Below are 21,344 nucleotides of genomic sequence, written 5' to 3'. Positions count from 1 at the left end.
GCTGAAGATGTGCGCTGTTGACTCCCAGTAGTGTTCACAAAATGTGTTCCCTGGATGACTTCCTCATAGCCCTGTGGCAGACGATTTTATGGAGAAACTCGCTGAAGGTTCAGTACATGTGCTAACTAAGTCCTGTACTGGGGTAGGTGCTCCGCATGTGCTGGTTCCCTGTAGGTGACCCCATGCGACGTATATCTTCTGTCAAATCGTTTCCCTGTTGGTAAACTGCATCTTCCTTGGGCCCTCTACCCCAGTCACCATGTTTGTAGAAACTCCTCACCCACTCAGTAGGACCTACCATGGGACTTTTCCACATGACTTACTTACTACAAGGCTCGGCAAGACCATGTGACGTATTTCCACTCAAAATCCCCCCCACCCCCACCCTCTGGGTGAGGTGTGATCTCCGTAGTGTCTTCCCCTTGGGAGTGACACCCCCCTCACCCCCACCCCTCGACATAGACACTGGTGGTCCCAGTCGGTTGACAAATTTCACTCTTTTTGGGGAGAGAAATAAGAGGAAAATAGGCCACGACAGGGCTAGCCTGTCCTTATTTTTTGAACAGTCAACTTGTCCCCGAAGGGCCGTTCGAGGCTCAAACATGTCGGCATGGTGCGCTGGCTATGAGGCACAGAGCAGTCTGCCCATCTCGTACAGCCAGTTCATGTAACACAGTTCAGCTAGTTGTGGCGTTTTGTATAGGGACCCCTAGTGTCACTACATCGACACAACGTCGAGTGAGTGACAGATAGGGAACGTCCTGGTTACTTCCGTAACCTCCGTTCCCTGATGGAGGGAAAGAGACGTTGTGTCCCTCCTGCCACAATGCTGGACTACATGCAGAAATGCCCGGGACCTTCTCTTGGCTCCTTAGCACAAATCCTGATTGAGAGGTTTGCACGCCAGATCCTTTATACCCGTATGTTCGGGGGAGTGGCATGCAAATACCACTCGCCAATGCCCATTGACCTTTTATCAAAGATCAAAGGTGTCTCAGGCTCCCAAGAGTGACTCTAGTGTCACTACATCGACACAATCTATCTACCAGGACATTATTATGTGCTCTTACTGGACTGTTACAGTTCTGTTTCTTTATTTACAGTGATGTGTTTTGTGGGTATCTGTTGTGCACTAACACTGGTCGAATCCCACGGGTTGGCATTATGAAAGGCGAGGTCACATCAACAAATTTCAACCATCAGGGCCGACTGATCGACTGCAAGTGAGAAGCACTTACACCTTACACTTCACAAATGTATGATCAATAAGTTTGTCTAATCACCATAATCAGCAACTATACCAATGTATCATTTCTAAAATTCCTTAATCAATCTTAAATAACATTATGCTGTTTTTATGTCCTCTTGGGAGGTCTTTCTGCTTCTTGTTCAGAAATTATAATTACGAAGTGATTTTTTGAATATAAAATAAGCATTATAGGCAAATATATATATATATATATATATATATATATATATATATATATATATATATATATATATATATATATATATATATACACAACAACAACTTACATTTATATAGCTTTTCTCAAACTCAAAGCTCTTTACATAGTATAGGGGAATCTCCTCAACCACCACCAGTGTGCAGCATCCACCTGGATGATGCGACGGCAGCCATAGTGCGCCAGAACGCCCACCACACACCAGCTATTGGTGGAGAGGAGATGGTAGAGTGATGTAGCCAATTCAGGGATGGAGATTATTAGGAGGCCATGATAGATAGGGGCCAATGGGGGAATTTGGCTAGGACACCGGGTTAAACTCCTACTCTTTACGAGAAAGTGCCCTAGGGATTTTTAATGACCACAGAGAGTCAAGACCTCGGTTTAACGTCCCATCCGAAAGACGGTGCTTTTTTACAGTATAGTGTCCCCGTCACTATACTGGGGCATTAGGACCCACACAGACCATAGGGTGAGCACCCCCTGCTGGCCTCCCTAATACCACTTCCAGCAGCAAACTTGGTTTTCCCCAGGAGGTCTCCCATCCAGGTACTGGCCAGGCTCAACCCTGCTTAGCTTTAGTGGGCAACCAGGCAATAGCCGCAGGGTGATATGGCAGCCATGAGCCATATAGGCATACTATATACACTGATGAGCCAAAACATTATGACCACCTGCCTAATATGCTGTTGGTCCTCTACGTGCCTCCAAAACAGCACTTGCCATCGAGGCATGTACTCTACAAAACCCCTGAAGGTGTCCTGAGGTATCTGGCACCAAGATAGCAGCAGATCCTTCAAGTACTGTAAGTTACAAGTGGAGCCACAATTGATTGGACTTGTTGTTCAAGCACATACTACAGATCCTCAATCAGATTGAGATCTGGGGAATTTGGAGGCCAGGGCAACACCTTGAACCATTCCCGAACAGTGTGTGCAGTGTGGCAGGGTGCATTATCCTACTGAAAGGGGCCACTGCCCTGAAGGGGTGAAGCTGGTCTGCAACAATGTTTAGGTAGGTGGCATGTGTCAAATTGACGTTCACATGAATTGCCAGACACAGGGTTTCCCAGCAGAACATTTCCCTGAGCATCACACTTCCTACACCAGCTTGTCATCTTCCCACAGTGCATCCTGGTGCCATCATTTCCCCAGGTAAACAGTGCACAAGTACACAGCTGTCTATGTGATGTAAAAGAAAACTGGACTCATCAGACCAGGCGACCTTCCACTACTTCAAGTTCCAAGGCCTTGCTGTTTCAGAGATTTCAAAGTTACTCAAGTCTTTACTCCTGCCCATTTCTCCTGCATTCAACATGTTGACTACGAGAACTGATTGTTTACTTACCATCTTGACATGTGGCCTTGTTAGGAGATGATCAATGTTATTCGCTTCACCAGTGTAATGTTTTGGCTCATCAGTGCATATATGAAATCTTTTATACCTTCTGCCAGAATGTGTGCAGACTAAATTGCACATCATACACAATAATAACTATAATTAATACAGATTTGCTTCCACTGTGATTCTTTAATTTACACCTGCACTGACAGGGCTCAAAATCTAGAGTTTCCCAATAGTAATTACTGTACGACATTGTGGTGGTGTAATTAATAAATATGAGCGCTCCTACATGACATGATGCAGTATTACCCTGCCAATACTAAACTGCCCTTAGTCATTATGAAAATTATTTGTCATTTTATTCTTACCCCTCCAACCTCTGTTTACATTTATTCACACCCTGTTTTCCCAGCGGTGGTCACGTGTTGCTGGATGATCAGACTGATCTTGGTTATGTGGAGGATGGAACTCCATGTGGTCCGTCCATGATGTGTGTGGACAGGAAGTGTCTCCCCATTCAATCTCTAAATCTGAGCTCCTGCCCCAGCAGATCCAATGGACATGTATGCTCCAGTCACGGGGTGAGAACGCTGGCTACACACACTGAATACAACCATTTCACCACATTAATACACAGACATTCTTTGATGTGTCAGCTATAATTAATATACAATGCTGAAGTTCACTCAGTAACTGTCGTAATGAAGGATGACTTATGTAATAGCAACCAGTTTGTCAGAATCTGAATGGAGATTATAGGCGAAGGCAGCATTGTACAAGGAATTTTATTCTAGATGAACATATATTGTGTAATACATATAATATACAAAGTACATGTTATACAGTTCTTTATGAATATAAATAATACACAATATTAAAACACAATGCAAAATATTCTGCAATATTACACTGTATAAACAACACAGATGCAAAATTTTTAATAGATTGTCCCAAAAAAAAAAGAAAAGAAAAGAACATCTCTTTAATATCTCAGTTGTTTCTCATAGACAACAATAAGATTAACTGGAGTCAAATGAGACCTATGCTTAAGTCTCCAGTATTTCTGACTTAGAAAGAATAATTCTCACTTTTGGGGGGGTGTATTTTGAGTGGAAAAACATCACATGGTCTTGCCGAGCCTTGTAGTAAGTAAGTCATGTGGAAAAGTCCCATGGTAGGTCCTACCGAGTGGGGGAGGAGTTTCTACAAACATGGTGACTGGGGCAGAGGGCCCAAGGAAGATGCAAAATGTGTCACTTTGGTTGAGAGACCTCAAAATATCTAAAACTGAGCTCAGATTTGCCAAGATTCAGTACCAATATCTGCAATCAAAAGATTTCTGTAAAAAAAGAAAAAAAATGTCAATATGAAAATTTTTCATTAAATTTTTCCAATACAAAATAATCTATTATTTTCTATACAAACACATTTTTTAGCACTATACCCTTTTTCTGTATCTCAGACAATTTAGGAAAAAAAACTGAGAAATAGTTGATACTTAGATGAAATGTATCTCCTGAGCTATGCAAGAGCAAACTCTCATGGTTGCAGGTCACTGAATAAGTAGTGTAATATAAAATAAATAATTGAGTTGATGTAGAGTTCCAGTTTGTTCAAATTGGTGATATTCATTATTATTTTATTTTTTTTCTTCATTTCAAAGTAATACTAAATGCTGTAATATACTTCTGTGTTGAACCTAGGGCGTAACCTCTATACGCTGGCCTATGCTGTTGTTTGCGTTTATATATCTGCGTTGGTGTGTCTGTGTCATTCTATGAGTGCACAGCCAAAATGCTAGTGTACTTAAATTCATAAATTTTTTAAGTAATTATACATTTCATAGATAAACAATAGCATTATACTGTAGAACATGGATAAAAAAAAGAATTTATACAATTATTGTAGCATTAAAAACGACTTCATCAAAGTATGTTGATATATGATTAATATTATACCTGATGCCTGCCATGCAGAGAGAAAATTAAAAAAATTAATAATGCACAAATGCTTGCTCTTAAGTCACTTAAATAAAAATAAATAATATTTATGCATATTTTGTCCCTCTGCTATGAAATTTTAAAAAGATTAATTAACAATCTACTCACTTGACAAACACAAAACCGGTGTTGTTTAAAAGGTTAAATTGACAATTCAAATAGGCAATATGACCAACTTAACATGTGCTCTGTTTTCATAACTTATGAAATATGATCATTTATTGTACATCATATTGTCAATCATACAGATCGGAAAGGTCTTAAGTAGAGTACAAGTATATTGTTTCACTCACATACCAAATATATGTATATCGAGTAAAAGTAAAATACTGTATAAGTAAACAGTTGTGGCTTTTTGTCACAATTTTCATTTGTAACTTCATGAAACATAAACAGACTATACAAACAGGAGGTGCTCCCGACTGAAAAGAGCCAAAATACAATGTGATACCAAGCGTAAATCTTGACATAATCTTAGAGGAAATGCGATGCTACCTGAGAAATCTTTTATAATATCCAGAGGGAGGGCCTGTTGTTACAAAGCAGACAAATCAAAGCTTTTGTTTTCTTTATAGACACAAAGCATAGTTACATTCTTGGAGAGGAGTATTTCAGGCTACAGTGAAGGCTACTCCAATGTTGGTTCAATAAAGAAGTATAAATCGTCCTTTCAAACTAGTGTATGCAAATAATACTTAGTGTTTATTAGTTTATGAATTGTTTTGGCCATTCCAAATGTAAACAGGTGTGCAATAATGAGGCATCGTGTACATGTGACACAACGTGGGCAGGAACAGACTGCAGTATGCCTGATCCTCCAAAAGTACACAAGCCCAGTGAAGACGAGGGACCCAAGGGTTTGTCTCTTTGCTCTTAAACACATACTATACATATGGTACAGATGATGCATATAATCATAGTCAAATAGTGGCGGGGTTGGGCGTGTCCCCCTCAATGTCTATTATGGTAACAGCGCTGAATGGTGGCAGAAGTACCTGATAATTCTGACTGTGTGTGATCAGAGATAGATTTGAGTGATTCGAATTAGCTTCTGTATACACAGTGCTTATATGATCCCAGTTTAGTTGCGAGTAGCAGCACAGTCTTTAAGGAGATAATGTGTAAGCTTACTGCCTCTAGATGTTCAAACGGGAAACTGTAGCATGTTCAGTACCAGCTCTAAGTCCCAGACTGGGAGGGTAGCAGGGCAAGAGTGCCACAGCCACTCAGGGGGTCGTGGCCAATCGTGTCGTACACTTTAAGCATGGATGGGATAAGTTCTGCATCTCAGTGCTCTTGTAAAACTTGGAGCACCATTTGTACAGGACCACAAGCTGGTCCTCGCCCTGGGAGGAACACCATCCATCCATTCATTCTCTATTCTTATCCTATGCAGGGTCATTGGTAGTGCTTGAGCCTATTACAGCTGTCTCTGCCCGAAGGCAGGAAAGCACCCTGGACAGATGGCGAGTCCATCATAGTGCTAACACACACAGACAAACACATTCAAACTCTCACCTACGGGCAATTCAGAGTCAACAATTCACTTGACCTGCATGTCTTTGTGCTGTGGGGGAAACCGGAGCTCCATGCCGCCCTTGGAAGGAACACTTGTCAGGGAAAAATCACCACTTTATTACATACAGCTGCCTTATTGAGGGGGCCCTGGCCTGGAGACTTTTGAAAAAAGACTTGTGAGTCTGTCTTGGCAACCAAAAAATAATGACTGTAAAAGCCTTCCTGTGCTTTCCGCACTAGAACTCACTCAATTGCATGTTTGGAGAGGAGACACTGTTTCTCTGAGCATAACATCAAGGTGGAGGGCAAAATGCCTCTGCAAATTGAAACACAAAGCCGCTCATGACTGTGCTCAGTACCCAGATGGAAACCCCCGCCATTGGGCACAGGGACTCTACTGTGCCTGCCAGTGCTTTATACCTATGCAACTTAGTCAATTAGTGCTAATGGGCCTAGTGCAGCCGCAACTAGGTCTGGCATTTGCAATGGGGCATGGCAGACTTCTGGCACACCATCAATGGCAGTACAACAGTTGCAACACTGGAACCATATTCTCGTTTCTAGCATACAACATTGAGAACATGAAAGAAGTGTTTTGACATGACAGCCTTCTAGCGCATCACCAACAGTAGTAAAAACAGGCATCAAAGTGGCCTGCGATATGCCACAACCCATGGCAGTGAGAGGGCCGCCCATTGAATCACAAAGGCATTTATCGGGCCTCCTTGACACCGGAAGAAAACCTCTTGCGACATAGCAGAGTTTTGTCATGTCGGCAACGACAGTAATACAGACACTGAATTGACCTGCATTACAGTTCTATCTAATTTCTGGCTCGCAGTGGTGAGTAAACTGCTTATTTTTCTTGAGGGTTGAGGAAAAACACTACATATGTCTCAAGTCATTGTGTTGAGACATGGCAGATAACAACAACATAAACTGTCACGAAATGTTGAGGTAGGACCCAAATACAGGAGGCAAGTGAAAAAGGGCTTTTATTAAAATAATCAAAAAAACTAAACAAACACTCTCATGAGGGAGAAAATAACACAAACAAGATAAATCAACATAAAGACAGGGAATGAGGAGTACAGGAACAGACTGAAACACAGAGTGACAAACTCATGAACACACAAAAAAAATCTGGCAAAGACATGAGGAAATAGGGCACAATATATAGAGGGAACACACAAGGAACAGGTGAAACTAATTAACAAAAGGACTTAATGAGAGTGATGAGGGAACAAGGAGGCAGAGTCAGGTATGCACATGGCAAGACAAAAACAAGCCATGTGCAAACATACAACAGACACGAGTGCACATGGTGATGAAGAATCAAACACAGCCATGTGCACTCACACAACACACAAGACATGGGTGTCAGGATCCTGTCACCACAATAAATATGACTGACAAAGTGACAGGATCCTTACCAAAATTAGAAGTTACAAGCGTCAAGCCACAAACTCGTTCCCGGCTTGTGACAGCAGGGAAAGGGCTGCTTGGCTAAATGAATGTGCCTTATATCTCTGTGTTGAAGCATGGCAGTCTTTTAGATGCCGGCAACAATTAAAAACAGCGCAAGCTGTCCTGTGCTACATGGGAGATGTCATGCTCTTGTTCCCGGCTCACAATGGAGCGAGAAGCAAATTCCTGAAAAAGTTTGTCAGGGATGTCACTCCACAGACAATGGGCTGCCCATAGACCTGCCAATTGTGTGGGCAGAGATCCTTGTGGCTGGAGAACCAAGGCAGCAGCACCAGAGACTTGGACTCTCACTAAATAGGGAGAAAGTCAAGTCATAATAAGCTGTCCGTACAGCTCTAGAAATAACAGCCACGGTGGCAAAAGTCAGAAGCATGCTCATGCCTGACAGGTAATTGCTAACGATATAACATACCCCTCATCAAAATCTGAAGCACATGATCGTATCATGTGTGCCAATAATGGGGCACAGATAGTCATGGCAGTACTGAACAAGCAAAGTCATTTGAGATGGAGAAGAGGAGAGATGCAAGGCTTAAGCGGCAACAAATCATCCTCAAACTCTCTGTGCTCTATATTCCATCCTCAAGCACATTCCTTGTGCGGTCTCTCGGGAGCCATCAAAGGATTAATGCAGGGTGAGAGGGAAGTGGCTTCGGCTTTGTCGTAGGGAACAGGAAGAGAAAAAATCTGATGAAATGGAGCTCTGCTCCGGTTTATATGCCTGTGATGACTCATGCATAGGGGAGGAGCGCCACCTGCGAATGAGATTTGAGTGATTTTAAAGGGATCGTCAATTCTGAGAATTTCCCATAGTATCAGATACTGAAGTAGCTTCTGTGATAAGTTATTCCTCACAAGGACAAGAACCCACCCTGCTACAAAGACCAGCTTACCCAGAATGCAATTCTCATGGTGATCTAGGCTGGTTAGTGCTGGTTTGCTGCTGGACAATCTGGTGCACCAGCATAGCCCTGCTTTTCTCCAGCAAAACCTAACTTGACCAGCATGGACTTTCTTATGAATTTGGTTAAGCTAAAGCCTGGTAGGGTCACCAGCACACCAGAATCCCTTGCTGGGGGACCAGCACCCAAAACACAACATAAGCTGGTGAACAACAATGCTGGTCTTTCCAGCAGGACAGTGAAAGTCAGTGAGAATTATTATACCTTTTTTCAAAACCTGCCTATGGTGTTCTTATAATAAGTAGTATTATCACAAATAACATACTTTTATGATGTCATAAACATATCTGCATCTTTTAAAAACAAAATGTGATTTCTTGGAGAAAAATATATATTTTGAGTGTCAGTGAACATAAGTTTATATCCTGTCCTTCCACACTTGCCCAAACAGGTCCTAGTGCTACCAATCTCATCATAGGCTCGATTGCAGGGGCCATCCTGGTGGCAGCTATAGTCCTGGGTGGAACAGGCTGGGGGTTTAAGTAAGCAACAGTCTGCATGTCTTATTTTTATAGGTAACACCATACCTGCAGCTTACACATGCCACAATTTGGGTTTCTGCTGTAGATGCTGCACTAGGAGAGAGATGCTGAAAAACTGAGAGTCTGTGCCAAGTAATGCAAAACTCTGCAGCAGAACCTCAAACCAGCTTGAAGGGCCCAGCTGAAATCCTGACCTGCATGTTAAAGTTACACATCATAATCAGCAAGCCTCACAGTCTGGCATTCAACCACAAGCTGAATGTACATGGTATAGAAAATCTCCTTTTTTTCTAATGTTAGGAGTAGATTTTTCAGAATCTGATTTCAGACCAAAATGTTGTGAATTTCAATGTAATTGATTATTGAATTTAGCAACAGCATTTTATTGCTGTAACCTTTTTGGACACTATCAAAGGCTTGTGGCTTAAACATAACAACTAACTGATCTTTCACACCAGTCATATGCTGGTTGCCTCATACAATGTTTTACTGGTTTTCTAATTCTCTACAGTATATAATAGAGCACATTAATATTTAAAGGGATATTTTACCCAAAATTCAAAATTATTTTACAGTATAATATACTCACCTTCATGTTGTTCCAAACACATATTATTTTTTGGGAACTGGTGCTACCAAGCTCAAAAAACACACTAAAAGCACCTTAAAAGTTGTAAATGACTGTATATTCCATGTCTTTTAAGCCAAAAATATAGTCTTCTGAACAAACAGATTTAAGTCGTTATTTACTTAAAATCTTCCTTGTAGCTCTCAAATCTCATTCGTACTTCTACATATTCAAACAGACACATTTTGTTCTGTATATGCTAACTCAAAGAGATTTGAGAGATTTGGCAGAGGGAAAGATTTTTAGTGAATGATGACAAACTTCAGTCTGTTTCACTTTTCAGCTATTGTACATACATGCTACTTTTATCATACTTTTATGGTGCTTTTGGAGCTCAACGGGGTATGTCCTCATTACCTTTCATTGCACCAAAAAGAACAGCATGAACATTCTAAATAACTTACATTTATGCATTCAGCTGACACTTTTATCCAAAACGACTTGATCAAGGTACACATTGTATCAGTTTATGTGTTCCGGGAAATCAAACCCATGAATTGAATGTTGCTAGCACCATGCTCTACCAGTTCAGCTACATGAAACCAGTTGAGCTACAGGAACTTCGGCTTTTGAGTTTTGGGGTTGGAACGACATGAGGGTTAGTAAAAGAAAAATGCTGACAGAATTTTAATTTTTGGTTAAGGTATTTCTTTAAGTGATAAAGTAAGTGGGCTTAAGAAATGAAGGAATGTGGCGAGACGTCATCATAACCCTTACACTCTCTTTCAGTCCTGTGTAAACTCAAGAGGAGAGCAGGGTATCAGCCTTTGTGCCCATGACATGTGCTCTTCACCTCCTGTGTTGGGAGCACCAGGATCTGTCTCCTTGTGGAGGGGCTGGCTGGCACACCCACCTGGTACAGCCCTGGTCTACATGACCACTTCCAGATGAAGTGACACCTCACTCTCTCATACAGTTGTCCCATGCATGGGGGTTTTCAGGAAAATCCTTTAAGCTTTGCAGTTGAAGGGTCATCTACTGATGTCATCTGAAGGAGCGATCACATTGATAGTGACTACATTGTGGGAAGTTGCCAAATTGCTGTTCTTTTAGTTGCTAGTGAGCGTTCCAACTCATCTTCAACATCTAATTATGCCAAATGAATTCCACTGTCTGCATTCCAATTGGTAGGCGGTGCATGGCATCACAGCTTATTTGCATAAAGATGAAATCTGCTCAAATGTGCCAGTGAAATGGCACCTCAAAATAAAAAAGTATGACTTTCAGATGCTTTTTGCTGCAAATTGCTGTCAGTATGAATGCCTCCTAATGTTGTTTGCACTGACAGAATATAAAATTGTAAGAGGTCACCAAGTTGTTGTACTGTTGGATGCCAGCATTCTCAACTTCTCAACTGCAGTTTTCAAATGCTTCTTGAAGTAAATCACATGTTGCACCTACTGTTTCTGAGATGCCTCAAATCACCAATTCTCATTGAAAATGAATGATTTCTGGCCTTTGTCCCTAAATATTGCTGTCAATGTGAACGCACTTTAAGATCTACCCCCTTCTGAACATCACATGTACACTTAGCGTGGTTTGTTCGTCTTGAAGCAATCTCATTCATTCAGTCCATTTCTGGGCTGCCAGTCTATCGTTGTTCATCTGCTAATGAAAGGCATGGCGACACAGTGCTTCTATCTGTAGTGAAGATTTTTCTGCTTCAGTTCCACAATGTAGATTGTATATACAACAGAGTATGTGAGTGGAGTGGAGCCACAGCAGTTTCCTCTTCCTGCATTCCTGCACACTATAATCGCTCCACTCACACACCACTCTGGGTCTTCCCATTTACTGCTCCTTAATAGCTCCCCTCTCACTGGTGAAACACCACACATTCACGTCATAGCAATATTTGCACCCAGTTACCATTGTAATATGTTTGTGCATGTCTGGACACAATTTAACTAATTAATTGAATGTGTTTAATTATTTAAATAAAATAATGTATTTAATCATGCCAAAAGTATGTATTTCCTACCATCTGAGCAATTCAAGCTTTAAGCACATGTAACTTTGTGCTTTAATGAGCCACATCAGCAAGGCCAATCAACATACCTAAACCAACCTCACAAGCAGTAGAGCCACAGATTGAGAGATACTCTCACAGGACGTGTTCTTGACTGCGTGATGAATCACAACAGAATACAGGGATTTCGAGACACAATTTTCAAAGTTGCAACTACTTTTAACTTGACACAGTGTCCTAAAAACGTGTCTAGTTATGATGCTGAAAACAGTGAGATGCTACAAAAGCATCTGTCTGACTCGTATGCGATTAATTCTTTTTAATTAATTGGAAGTCATGTAATGACTTCCAATTAATTTTCATTTTCATTAATCCAAACTTTCATTTGATTAAAAATTTTCATCAATTGACAGCCATTGTATTATGTCAAATCATATTTCATTCCATACAGTTGCGAGAGTGATGCATTCGTATGATTTTATTGTTCAAAATTTCATACAGACAACTAATCTGAATGGAAAGAGTGACATATTACCCACCTTCAGATTTTATTTTCATTTCATCATGTTTTTCTCAACACATATTTACCATAATTTCACAACAAATTGTTAGTCACCCCATCCACTCATACTGTTATAGTCGAACAGTTCGTTACAATGAACCGATTAAAAAAAAACAATTCACAATTTCTTTTATGTCATCGTGCAATGATATCACTGTACATAATGCTAATACCCCAGCATTGTGGAAAACACACTCAAACACATTCAATAAAGCCATATGTAAGGGCACATTGCTGATTGTTAGATTTTATCAGGGTTGGGGAGAAATGGAATTCATGTAACGGGATTACGTATTTAAAATACAAAATATAAGTAAGTGTATTCCACTACAGTTACAATTTAAATCATTAGTAATTAGAATACAGTTACATTCAAAAAGTATTTTGATTTCTGAGGAGATTAATTAGCATTTTATTGTAATTTTTTTCATTTAATACTTAGTTCTTTCAGATGAAAAACATGTCCAATGTGTATTTGAACAGTGGTGAAACACTTTCTTGATGTCTTACCTTCATACGAGCAGACAGAGAAGTAAGTTTGAAGTCAATTTGGAGCAGAAGAAATAGAAATATACCTTGTGTAAATTAACAGCTTTACGCTAAGCAAAAATGCTATTTCTAGCCATTTTACAAGTACGTTACCAGGCACGATCATAAATTCCTTTTTTATAGTAAGATCTTTGATATTAGGGCAAAAATCATATTCTTGATAAAAAATGTTGTATTGTTTTCCTGTAAAAATATCTAAAAATCCTTAAAACAAGATCAATTTGATTGATCTTTTTTTATAAACAACACTAAAAAATTATATTTAGGTTTTTCAGAGAATGTATTATTAACATGTATTTTGTCTTACTGTACTGGCAGTTTTTATAGTCAAAACAAGTGAAAAAAAATCTACCAGTGCTGAAGAAGTAATCCAAAGTATTTAGAATGCGTTACTGACCTTGAGTATGGAATTCGCTACAGTTACATTTTACAGCATGTATTCTGTAATATGTAGTGGAATACATTTCAAAAGTTACCCTACCAACCCTGCATTTTATTCAATTAAGTTAAAATTATAAGGGTGATTGTTGTCATCAGTGATTCATTCAGTGATCTTACATCTTAGATAAGTTTCCTACATTAAAATATTGCACCTAAAGCACCCAATACGGACACTGATATATAAACGTGGATATTCTAAGTGACTAAAGCATATAAAGTGAATAAACGAGTCTTAATCAACTCAAAACAAATTAAAATTTAATCATGCTTAATACTCAATAGTAAAATGAATTTACATCTCTTGACTGAAATGTTTCTTCCCCTCATTTAAGTCCTTGGTTCATGCATGCTCATCAGCAGCTCTCTCATCAATTCTCAGTATTTCTAACATGTCCAAAAGAGGCGATTCTCAGTTCCCCTTCTGTTACTCACTCAATGTTGTGTCGATGTAGTGACACTAGGGGTCGATCTTGAGAGCCCCAGACACCATCAGATATTTGAGAAGCCACTCCCCCTGACATATGGGTATAAAAGGGAACTGGAATGCGGATTCATTCAGATTTCTTATTCGGAGCAGAGCGGTTGTATATCTGTGAGTACTACTACTATTCCATTCACCTCTTCAGAAGCGTGTGCTGTTGGATATACGGCGCATTCCAGCAGCTTTCTCTGCACTCTGCACTCCTCTGCAGACTACGCCCCTGGGCGCTTCGACAGCACTTTAAAAGAGTATTTCCTTTAAAGAATATATTTCCTCTATTAGAGCAGGCACATTGACGTTGAACATCTTTTTAAAGATGCCCTTCCATCTCTGTGCAGTTCCTAGATGTGGTTGTTACTTCTCTGCCTCTGACAGTCACGATCACTGCCTCACGTGTCTGGGTCAAAATCACGTTGAGGAAGCATTCGTGGATGGTTAATGTTCTCATTGTGAGAAAATGACCATGGCAACGTTGCGGTCATGGCTTTCCTTCTTTCGAGGGAAAGCCACTTCAGCTGTCACCACCGCCGGTCCTTCTACCTACGGGTATGAGGCCATCCTTGTTGATGCTGAAGGTGCCAACCTAATGTCTCTTTCGTAGCTCGGGAGCCAGATGAGATGTCGATCTCTGCATCGGAGAGCGCCTTGGTGATGTTAGACACCGAGGACTTTACCGGGCTGCCGCCTTCGGGTGTGGTAGCTCAGTCTGAGGCTGCCGCGGAGCTGACCGCCATGCTTGCCCAGGCCGCCGCGTGTGTTGGGCTTGAGTGGAACGCTCCACCTGCTCCTGAGCACTCGCGGCTTGACGAATGGTTTCTGGGATTGGCATGCTGCTCATGGCCACGCCCATCTCCAGTCCCCCTCTTCCCGGAGGTGCACGACAAGCTGGCACAATCATGGAAGGCACCTTTCGCTGCTTGAAACCGATCCTTCAGCTCGTTTGCGCTGGCACACAGCTGGCCCCACGGGCTGCGCAAATATGTGTTATCCCCAGTGAGCTTACTTGCACAGTATTGGCCCACCCAGACCTGGTTCTCGGACCTCACGTTCCTCGCGGCAGCACCTCCCTGGCAAATTCCCCTGAGGCAGGACCTTCTTTCTCAGGGACGGGGCACCCTCTGGCACCCACGCTTAGACCTCTGGAATCTCCATCTCTGGTCCCTGGACAGGATGCGGAAGACCTAACTGGTCTACCACCCGCAGTGTTTAACAAGATCACTCAGGCCAGAGCTCCTTCTACAAAGCATCTTTATTCCCTGAAGGGGTGTATCTTCACTAAGTGGTGTTCTTCCCATCGCGAAGACCACCAGAGGTGCGCAGTCGGGTCAGTGTTTTCCTTCCTGCAAGAGAATTTGGATGGCGGATGTCCCCCTCCACTCTCAAGGTCTATGTAGCCCCCTTGCGGGTTCGAGCACACTCCACAAGGAGTGTGGCATCCTCATGTGCACTTGAATGGCACCTCTCCAGCTGACATCTGTAGAGTAGTGGGCTGGGCAACACCCAATACCTTCACGAGATTTTACAATCTCCAGTTTGAGCCGTGTTCTTTGAGGTACGAACAGGTACGTTTCGTTACGCGGGGCAGCTGGCTGGGTATACTGCTTGTTTATACTGCCTTTTCCCTCCACGAGGTGAAGCCATGTGCTCTTCTCTCCCATGCGTGTTCACAATATGTGAACCCTGGATGTCCTTCCTCCTAGCCCTCTGGCTCACGTAGTCGGACCCAGTACATGTGCTAATGTGCCCTTTACTGTGGTAAGTGCTCCACTGATCTCGGTTACCCCGGTAACCTCCTGCGATGTATCCTTTGTGGTACAGTCTCCCTTTCGGAAGACCCATGTCTCCCTTGGCAGAGCCATCTCTGCCCCAGTCGCTGCATTTGTAGAGCTCCTCCCCTATGAAGGGCAGGACCTACTGCCACGCCTCTTCCATGTGCGGCCTCGGGCCCATATGATGTATTCACCACTTTTTACCCTGGAAGAGAAGAATATTCGGCTGGGGCCTTTAAATGTTTATAAAATTCTATATAGCTATTATATCTATATAGAATCTACATAGAAAAACTTAGAGAGAAAAGGCCACGGCTGGGCGGCATGCTCCCATACTAGATGCATCTCCTTCCACCCCACTCTGGGTTGTTGGGAACTACACAATATTTTTGGGGCATCTGGGGAAGATACGTGCAGTCCGAGAACATTTGTTCCTACGCTCACAGTAGCTTGCCTACACCTGCATCGGCAGTTCACGTGACACAGTTCAGTCATGTGACATTTCGTATAGGGACCCCTAGTGTCACTACATCGACACAACATCGAGTGAGTGACAGAAAGGGAACATCTCGGTTACTGTCATAACCTCCGTTCCCTGATGGAGGGAAGGAGACGTGTCCCTCTTGCCACAGGCTGTACTACACCGCTGTAATGGCTGGGACCTTGTCTCGGCTCCTCAGTGCAAAATCTAAGTGAGTCCGCATTCCAGCTCCCTTTTATACCTGTATGTCGGGGAAAGTGGCATGCAAATTCTACTTGCCAATTCTCATTGGCCTTTTCTCAATGACCTGAAGGTGTCTGGGCCTCTCAAGATCAACCCCTAGTGTCACTACATCGACACAACATCTTATCACCTCCATCAGGGAACAGAGGTTACAGCAGTATCCGAGACATTCAGTGTACTAGTGACTCAAAAACTGCTGCGACCGGATCATCATCATAAGAAACATACACCATTTGGCTCATTTCGAGTCATAGTGTCAGGCATGTCCAAGAGACAGGTTAAGACAGAGTAAAGTGGATCAGTTTTGATTCGAGACACAAACAGTTTCAAATTATTCGGTGAACTGGTTCAACTCATTCACTGAAAAGAACTGGTTCAAAAGAATTATTTATTCACAAACTGGACATCATTAATGAAGCAATATCAACATGAACCTGAAGCAACAGAGAGAGCCCTGATGCTCTGATTTATAATAATAATAAAAAAAAAAAACACTCCTCACTCCAGGCAGGGAAATAGCTGCAGACATAGCTCCAAAAAAGGACATGAGCTTCAAATCACCATTAAAGGTATATGGAGCCCCTAACCTAATCCTTTCCCTAACCTTATCCGTGAGTGGATGTGATGCCCCCTTTTGGAGTTGGCGCAACCCTCTTTTGGAGTAACCCTGCCCCCTTTTGGAGATTCTGGGACCTACTTGTCCCACTCGCCTGTCACTGCGCACTGCTCACATACTGTGTTATGGTCCATGTGTGAATGCTAACATTGATTTAATGTAGAATTTTATGTTTTTAATTGGATTTCGTGGAGCTGAAACAGTCACAGTTATGGTGCAATTCATTTTAAACAGCAATGTATTGTTTGCCAATAAATTTTTTCTTCCCTTTTCTTCCAAACAACAAGAAACGTGAAACGGCGAGGATATGATCCAAGTGCTTCTGCCATCTAGTGGACGGACAGGAACGCTGCTCTCCAGAGCTTCTGTACTCAGCTGGGCTGCTGTTTTTGCTGCTCTGTTCTGGCATTAGTTATACTTGAAAATATTATACTGCCATACAAAGTGAAAAGGCAGTAACTACACCAGCTTTAAATTAAATTAAATGGCTTCATTTTTTTTTTTCATCCATGGATTATAAAATAGTCTCACTCTGTTTTGATTTTTTTATCTGAGCATATAGAATCAAACCTAACCCTAACCCAACTTGATTTCGCTTATTACTTAATTTTGACAAAATGTGTAGTTACTGTATTTTGCCTTTGCAGGGCAGTATACTATACACAATAATGAATAATTAAACCAACAATACCTTAGGTATGTAGATCCACAAACTTTTATAATCAACGCTTTCTCTCAAAAAGCCATCTTTATTGACATATCCTCTCCCCAACCAGCCTAGCAGATCATCCTTACAGAATCATACAAAGTCACAAACACATAGCTTGGCCTTGGCACCCCGATTGAAGATTTTGCATGTATAAGCAAATGCCAATAATCAGCTGAAAAGAGCATTACAATTTATGAAGAGATTAAACCCATTGCATAACAGCTAATTTTTACAAACAAGATCTGAATCACCCATCATTACATGATTTTTTTATTTGATAGAGGTAGTTAATAGCTGCATGCCTTAAGCCCAAAGTATATTTCAGTTAGACTTATACACCAGGTGTCTGCGTATGGGAAAGGTGACGTAAATGTTATCATCAGCAGAGTGCTCAAGCAATGAAAATATGCATGGATGCACATGTGCCTGGAATTATTTGCACTAATTAGTGGGCCCACAATATGGCAATACTCACCAAAGGGCCGTTGCATTCAAAAAGAAGTGCAAGACAGCTGTGGATATCCACATTAAGAGCATGTGTGTGAGGAGGTCAGGACAAAGCTGCATTTGTATAACTTGAGTCTGATGGACTATAAAGACATCTTTAAAAGTAAAGTATTTCATAGCAGCTGTAGTGTGCATGTGTCAACCACCTGTGTATGCACACACAGTTAAAATGATTAAACATCTAAAGGCTTAGCAGGGGCACAACTACAAATTTGTTGAGGGGTATACAACATCAATGTTGGTGCCCCCTCCCCCACCACTACACACACACTACAACACAGATAAAAGGCCAAACATCCATAAGCAAATTATGTGACCATTGGAGCCCTTTTTAACTTTATGAAGGTGACAAAATATTACACACCAAGAACGGAACCATTAATAAATTAACACTTTTCAAACTGCTTCAAGATGTAACAAATATAAAAATTCGGAACACAATAAAAAAAAAAAAATGACATTTTATATATTTTAAAATTTTAAAATCAAGAATTCAATAACTTAACGTGATAACATTTATTTAATTCAAACTTTTATATTTAGAATTTAGTTTAGAATGTTTAGATGAACAGTCATGTGCATAGCCATGAAACCTTTTAGTTATAGAAAAATAAATTATTAATTAAATTTTATCTGCATTATTTTCCATCCAAACAGAAAAATAAAGAAGAGGCCTCTCCATCACACATTTCTTTGCTCAATTTCTTGGATTTTGTCAATAATTGATCCAGGTGTTGTTTAATAATTCCTGAGATAATTTACTCACACCACATCCAATGGTTTCTCACGTCCTGTTTGAAAGCAACACAACAATAGGCAAAGGTAGGAAAGTGCAGCAACATTAGTTAAGGTTAGAAAAAGGAGCCCACATTTCGGTTGGACATGGCGTAGGTTCCGTTAACAACTTTTTTTAACAAGCTTTTCTCTCTAAATATAAAGCAATTGAAGCCCATCCCAAACATACGGCAACTTTTTGCATAACCGTGACAGTAAAGAGACTCGAAAACTGGCAACGTTATGCTGGTTTCACATATCCTCTGTGAGCAGGGTATGAGCAGCACATTTTAGTTTCGGTGCCCATGTTAACTGATTACACCCTTCACATTGCAAGCGTGAGTAGTGAGGTGAAGTGTCCCAGACACAGCAGTGAGCAGATAGTTTTGCTGCCTATCCTATTTTTGCCGCGCGTCTCACTGAACTCAGTGGCTCTGGGTACTGTAGAAAACTAAAATAATCAAGAGATTTTAGAAAAGAAGCAAAAACAAATAAACAATATTTAAACTGAACCAACTATACAATAACAATTTATTGGTCTGCATCCAAACAAACACAAAATATAGGAAAGAATAAATAAATAAACTGCAGGACTATTGCTCGAATTGTTTATATACAGAGACAGTTTAGAAGAGACTGGTATTAAAATTAATGGGAGAAATTGGAACTTCCCCTTACAGATAAAAGTGTCAATCAACTCAAGTATGCGCATGCACATTAGCTGACCCAGCTTGAAAAAAGTGTTAGCGTAATCTGAGGTAAAGCAGCACAATTTATGGTACTATTGTTGTCAGATTTTACTGCTGATTTTAAATATGTTCTTTGATCGAAATATTGACCAACCATTTTGGAAATTTCAGTCTTTCCACATTCAAGTAGATAGGAGCTGTACTTTTATGACACTTGTTTACAAAGAAAATTGCTGCCCAGCCTGCCCGAGAGCATTCCAAATGTGACCACTGAGTGGACTGACTTGCCTTGAAAGGAGCTTTGATATATTAACGAATCATGACCAAGTACAGTGATAAACAAGTGCAAGTCACTGCCTGCCATTGCTGTCTGAACCTTGAAAAGAGACACGGCCAATGTGAAAGCCCAAATACAACGTGTTACTCACGCCATGCTCATGCGCCGCTAATGGAGGATATGTGAATCCGACATTAAATGTCAGTTAACTTCAAGAATTTCTTCAATAATTTCAGTGGTAAAGTGATAAGTTAAGCAGACAAATATATCTTTATCCACTTGGGCAATTTTTTCTTAATTATAAATCAGTGTTTTTCATTTTCCATCTTTGTTTTTCTGTTCAGCGCTCCAGGCCAAAATGTATTCCCATTCTGAACATTTTTGTCGTGTGACAGTCAGAGCATCGTCAGTAGACAGAGTGTGAGTGGTAGTTTGTAGTTATCTTTTGATAAAATGAAATAAATAAATAAAAATGCATAATTTGATCCCATTTAAAATGCTAAGAAAATTTTAAGATAATCAAATAAAAGTTAAATAAAATACATTCTTTCATTATTGTTTAAAGTGGTGCTTTTGATATTACAATGTTAATTTGGTATTACAAGGTTAAAACAAGGTTACAATTAACCAAAACAAATCCCCACCTTGTGTGGTGCCCCTATGCATTGCGTATGTTGCATTCACAATTTTTGCTTCCATGAGCCTTAGTGTTCGACGGTATGCATGCGCTAAGTATTCACTGAAAAACCAAAGTATACTTTGAGCAGAAGCCTAGACGTGCGTTCATTAAACCAGTTCATGGGGTCCTTAAGATGCTGAACTAAGAAGAAGCATCTTTTTTATATACTTATTGATCATTTCATCTTTTTTAATTAATTTTACAGTTTTTTCAGAATGTTTTCATGTTTATTTTTGACACTGTGCACTGAGTTATCTGTTAGTATTCTGCCTTTTGCTGTCACCTGGGTTTGTGTGTAGGATGTATGAGAATACATCTATAGATGCTGTATGTCACCATCTACTTTAAATTAGAAGCCTCAACCTTACAGGGGAAGCTGTTGTTTCCCCTGTAAGGTTGAGGGAGCATTATAGCAACTTTTAAAACACCTGCAATAATTCTGATCCTTATATATACAGTGTTTTATCTGTTAAACTTATCCTACCACCCAATTGTAGCTGTTGACCCAATCGGTTTCTCTGCTTTTCTATACATTATAATCAGACCTATGGCCATTGTTATCCATCTTGATCTCCTTCCATTCTCAGTGTTGACCCTACTGGAAGTGATTGATTTTCTGCATGAATTCACTATAATGGGCTTTATTACTCTGTATGTATGACGTATGAGTGCCCAAACCCATAGGAATATATATATATACAGGTGTGTGT

The 21,344-nt window shown here is 40.7% G+C and overlaps 1 protein-coding gene across 1 annotated transcript in view; it reads left to right on the top strand.

Annotated features, from left to right (window-relative positions):
• The window catches only part of LOC127654899 (disintegrin and metalloproteinase domain-containing protein 23), a 109,722-nt gene extending 88,397 nt beyond the window's left edge, over positions 1–21,325 (top strand). The window contains exons 22-26 of the mRNA XM_052142446.1: positions 1,104–1,223; positions 3,223–3,391; positions 5,556–5,667; positions 9,170–9,260; positions 17,287–21,325. Coding sequence (XP_051998406.1) covers positions 1,104–1,223; positions 3,223–3,391; positions 5,556–5,667; positions 9,170–9,260; positions 17,287–17,332 — 538 coding nt within the window. The 3' untranslated portion in view covers positions 17,333–21,325. The remainder of the gene's footprint in view (positions 1–1,103; positions 1,224–3,222; positions 3,392–5,555; positions 5,668–9,169; positions 9,261–17,286) is intronic.
• Positions 21,326–21,344: the final 19 nt, after the last annotated feature.

This window comes from Xyrauchen texanus, chromosome 14 (genome assembly GCF_025860055.1).
Source record: "Xyrauchen texanus isolate HMW12.3.18 chromosome 14, RBS_HiC_50CHRs, whole genome shotgun sequence".
In the NCBI taxonomy this organism is placed as follows: domain Eukaryota; kingdom Metazoa; phylum Chordata; class Actinopteri; order Cypriniformes; family Catostomidae; genus Xyrauchen; species Xyrauchen texanus.
The sequence above is the reverse complement of the archived record's forward strand: the minus strand, read 5'-3'. Positions and strand labels throughout refer to the sequence as shown.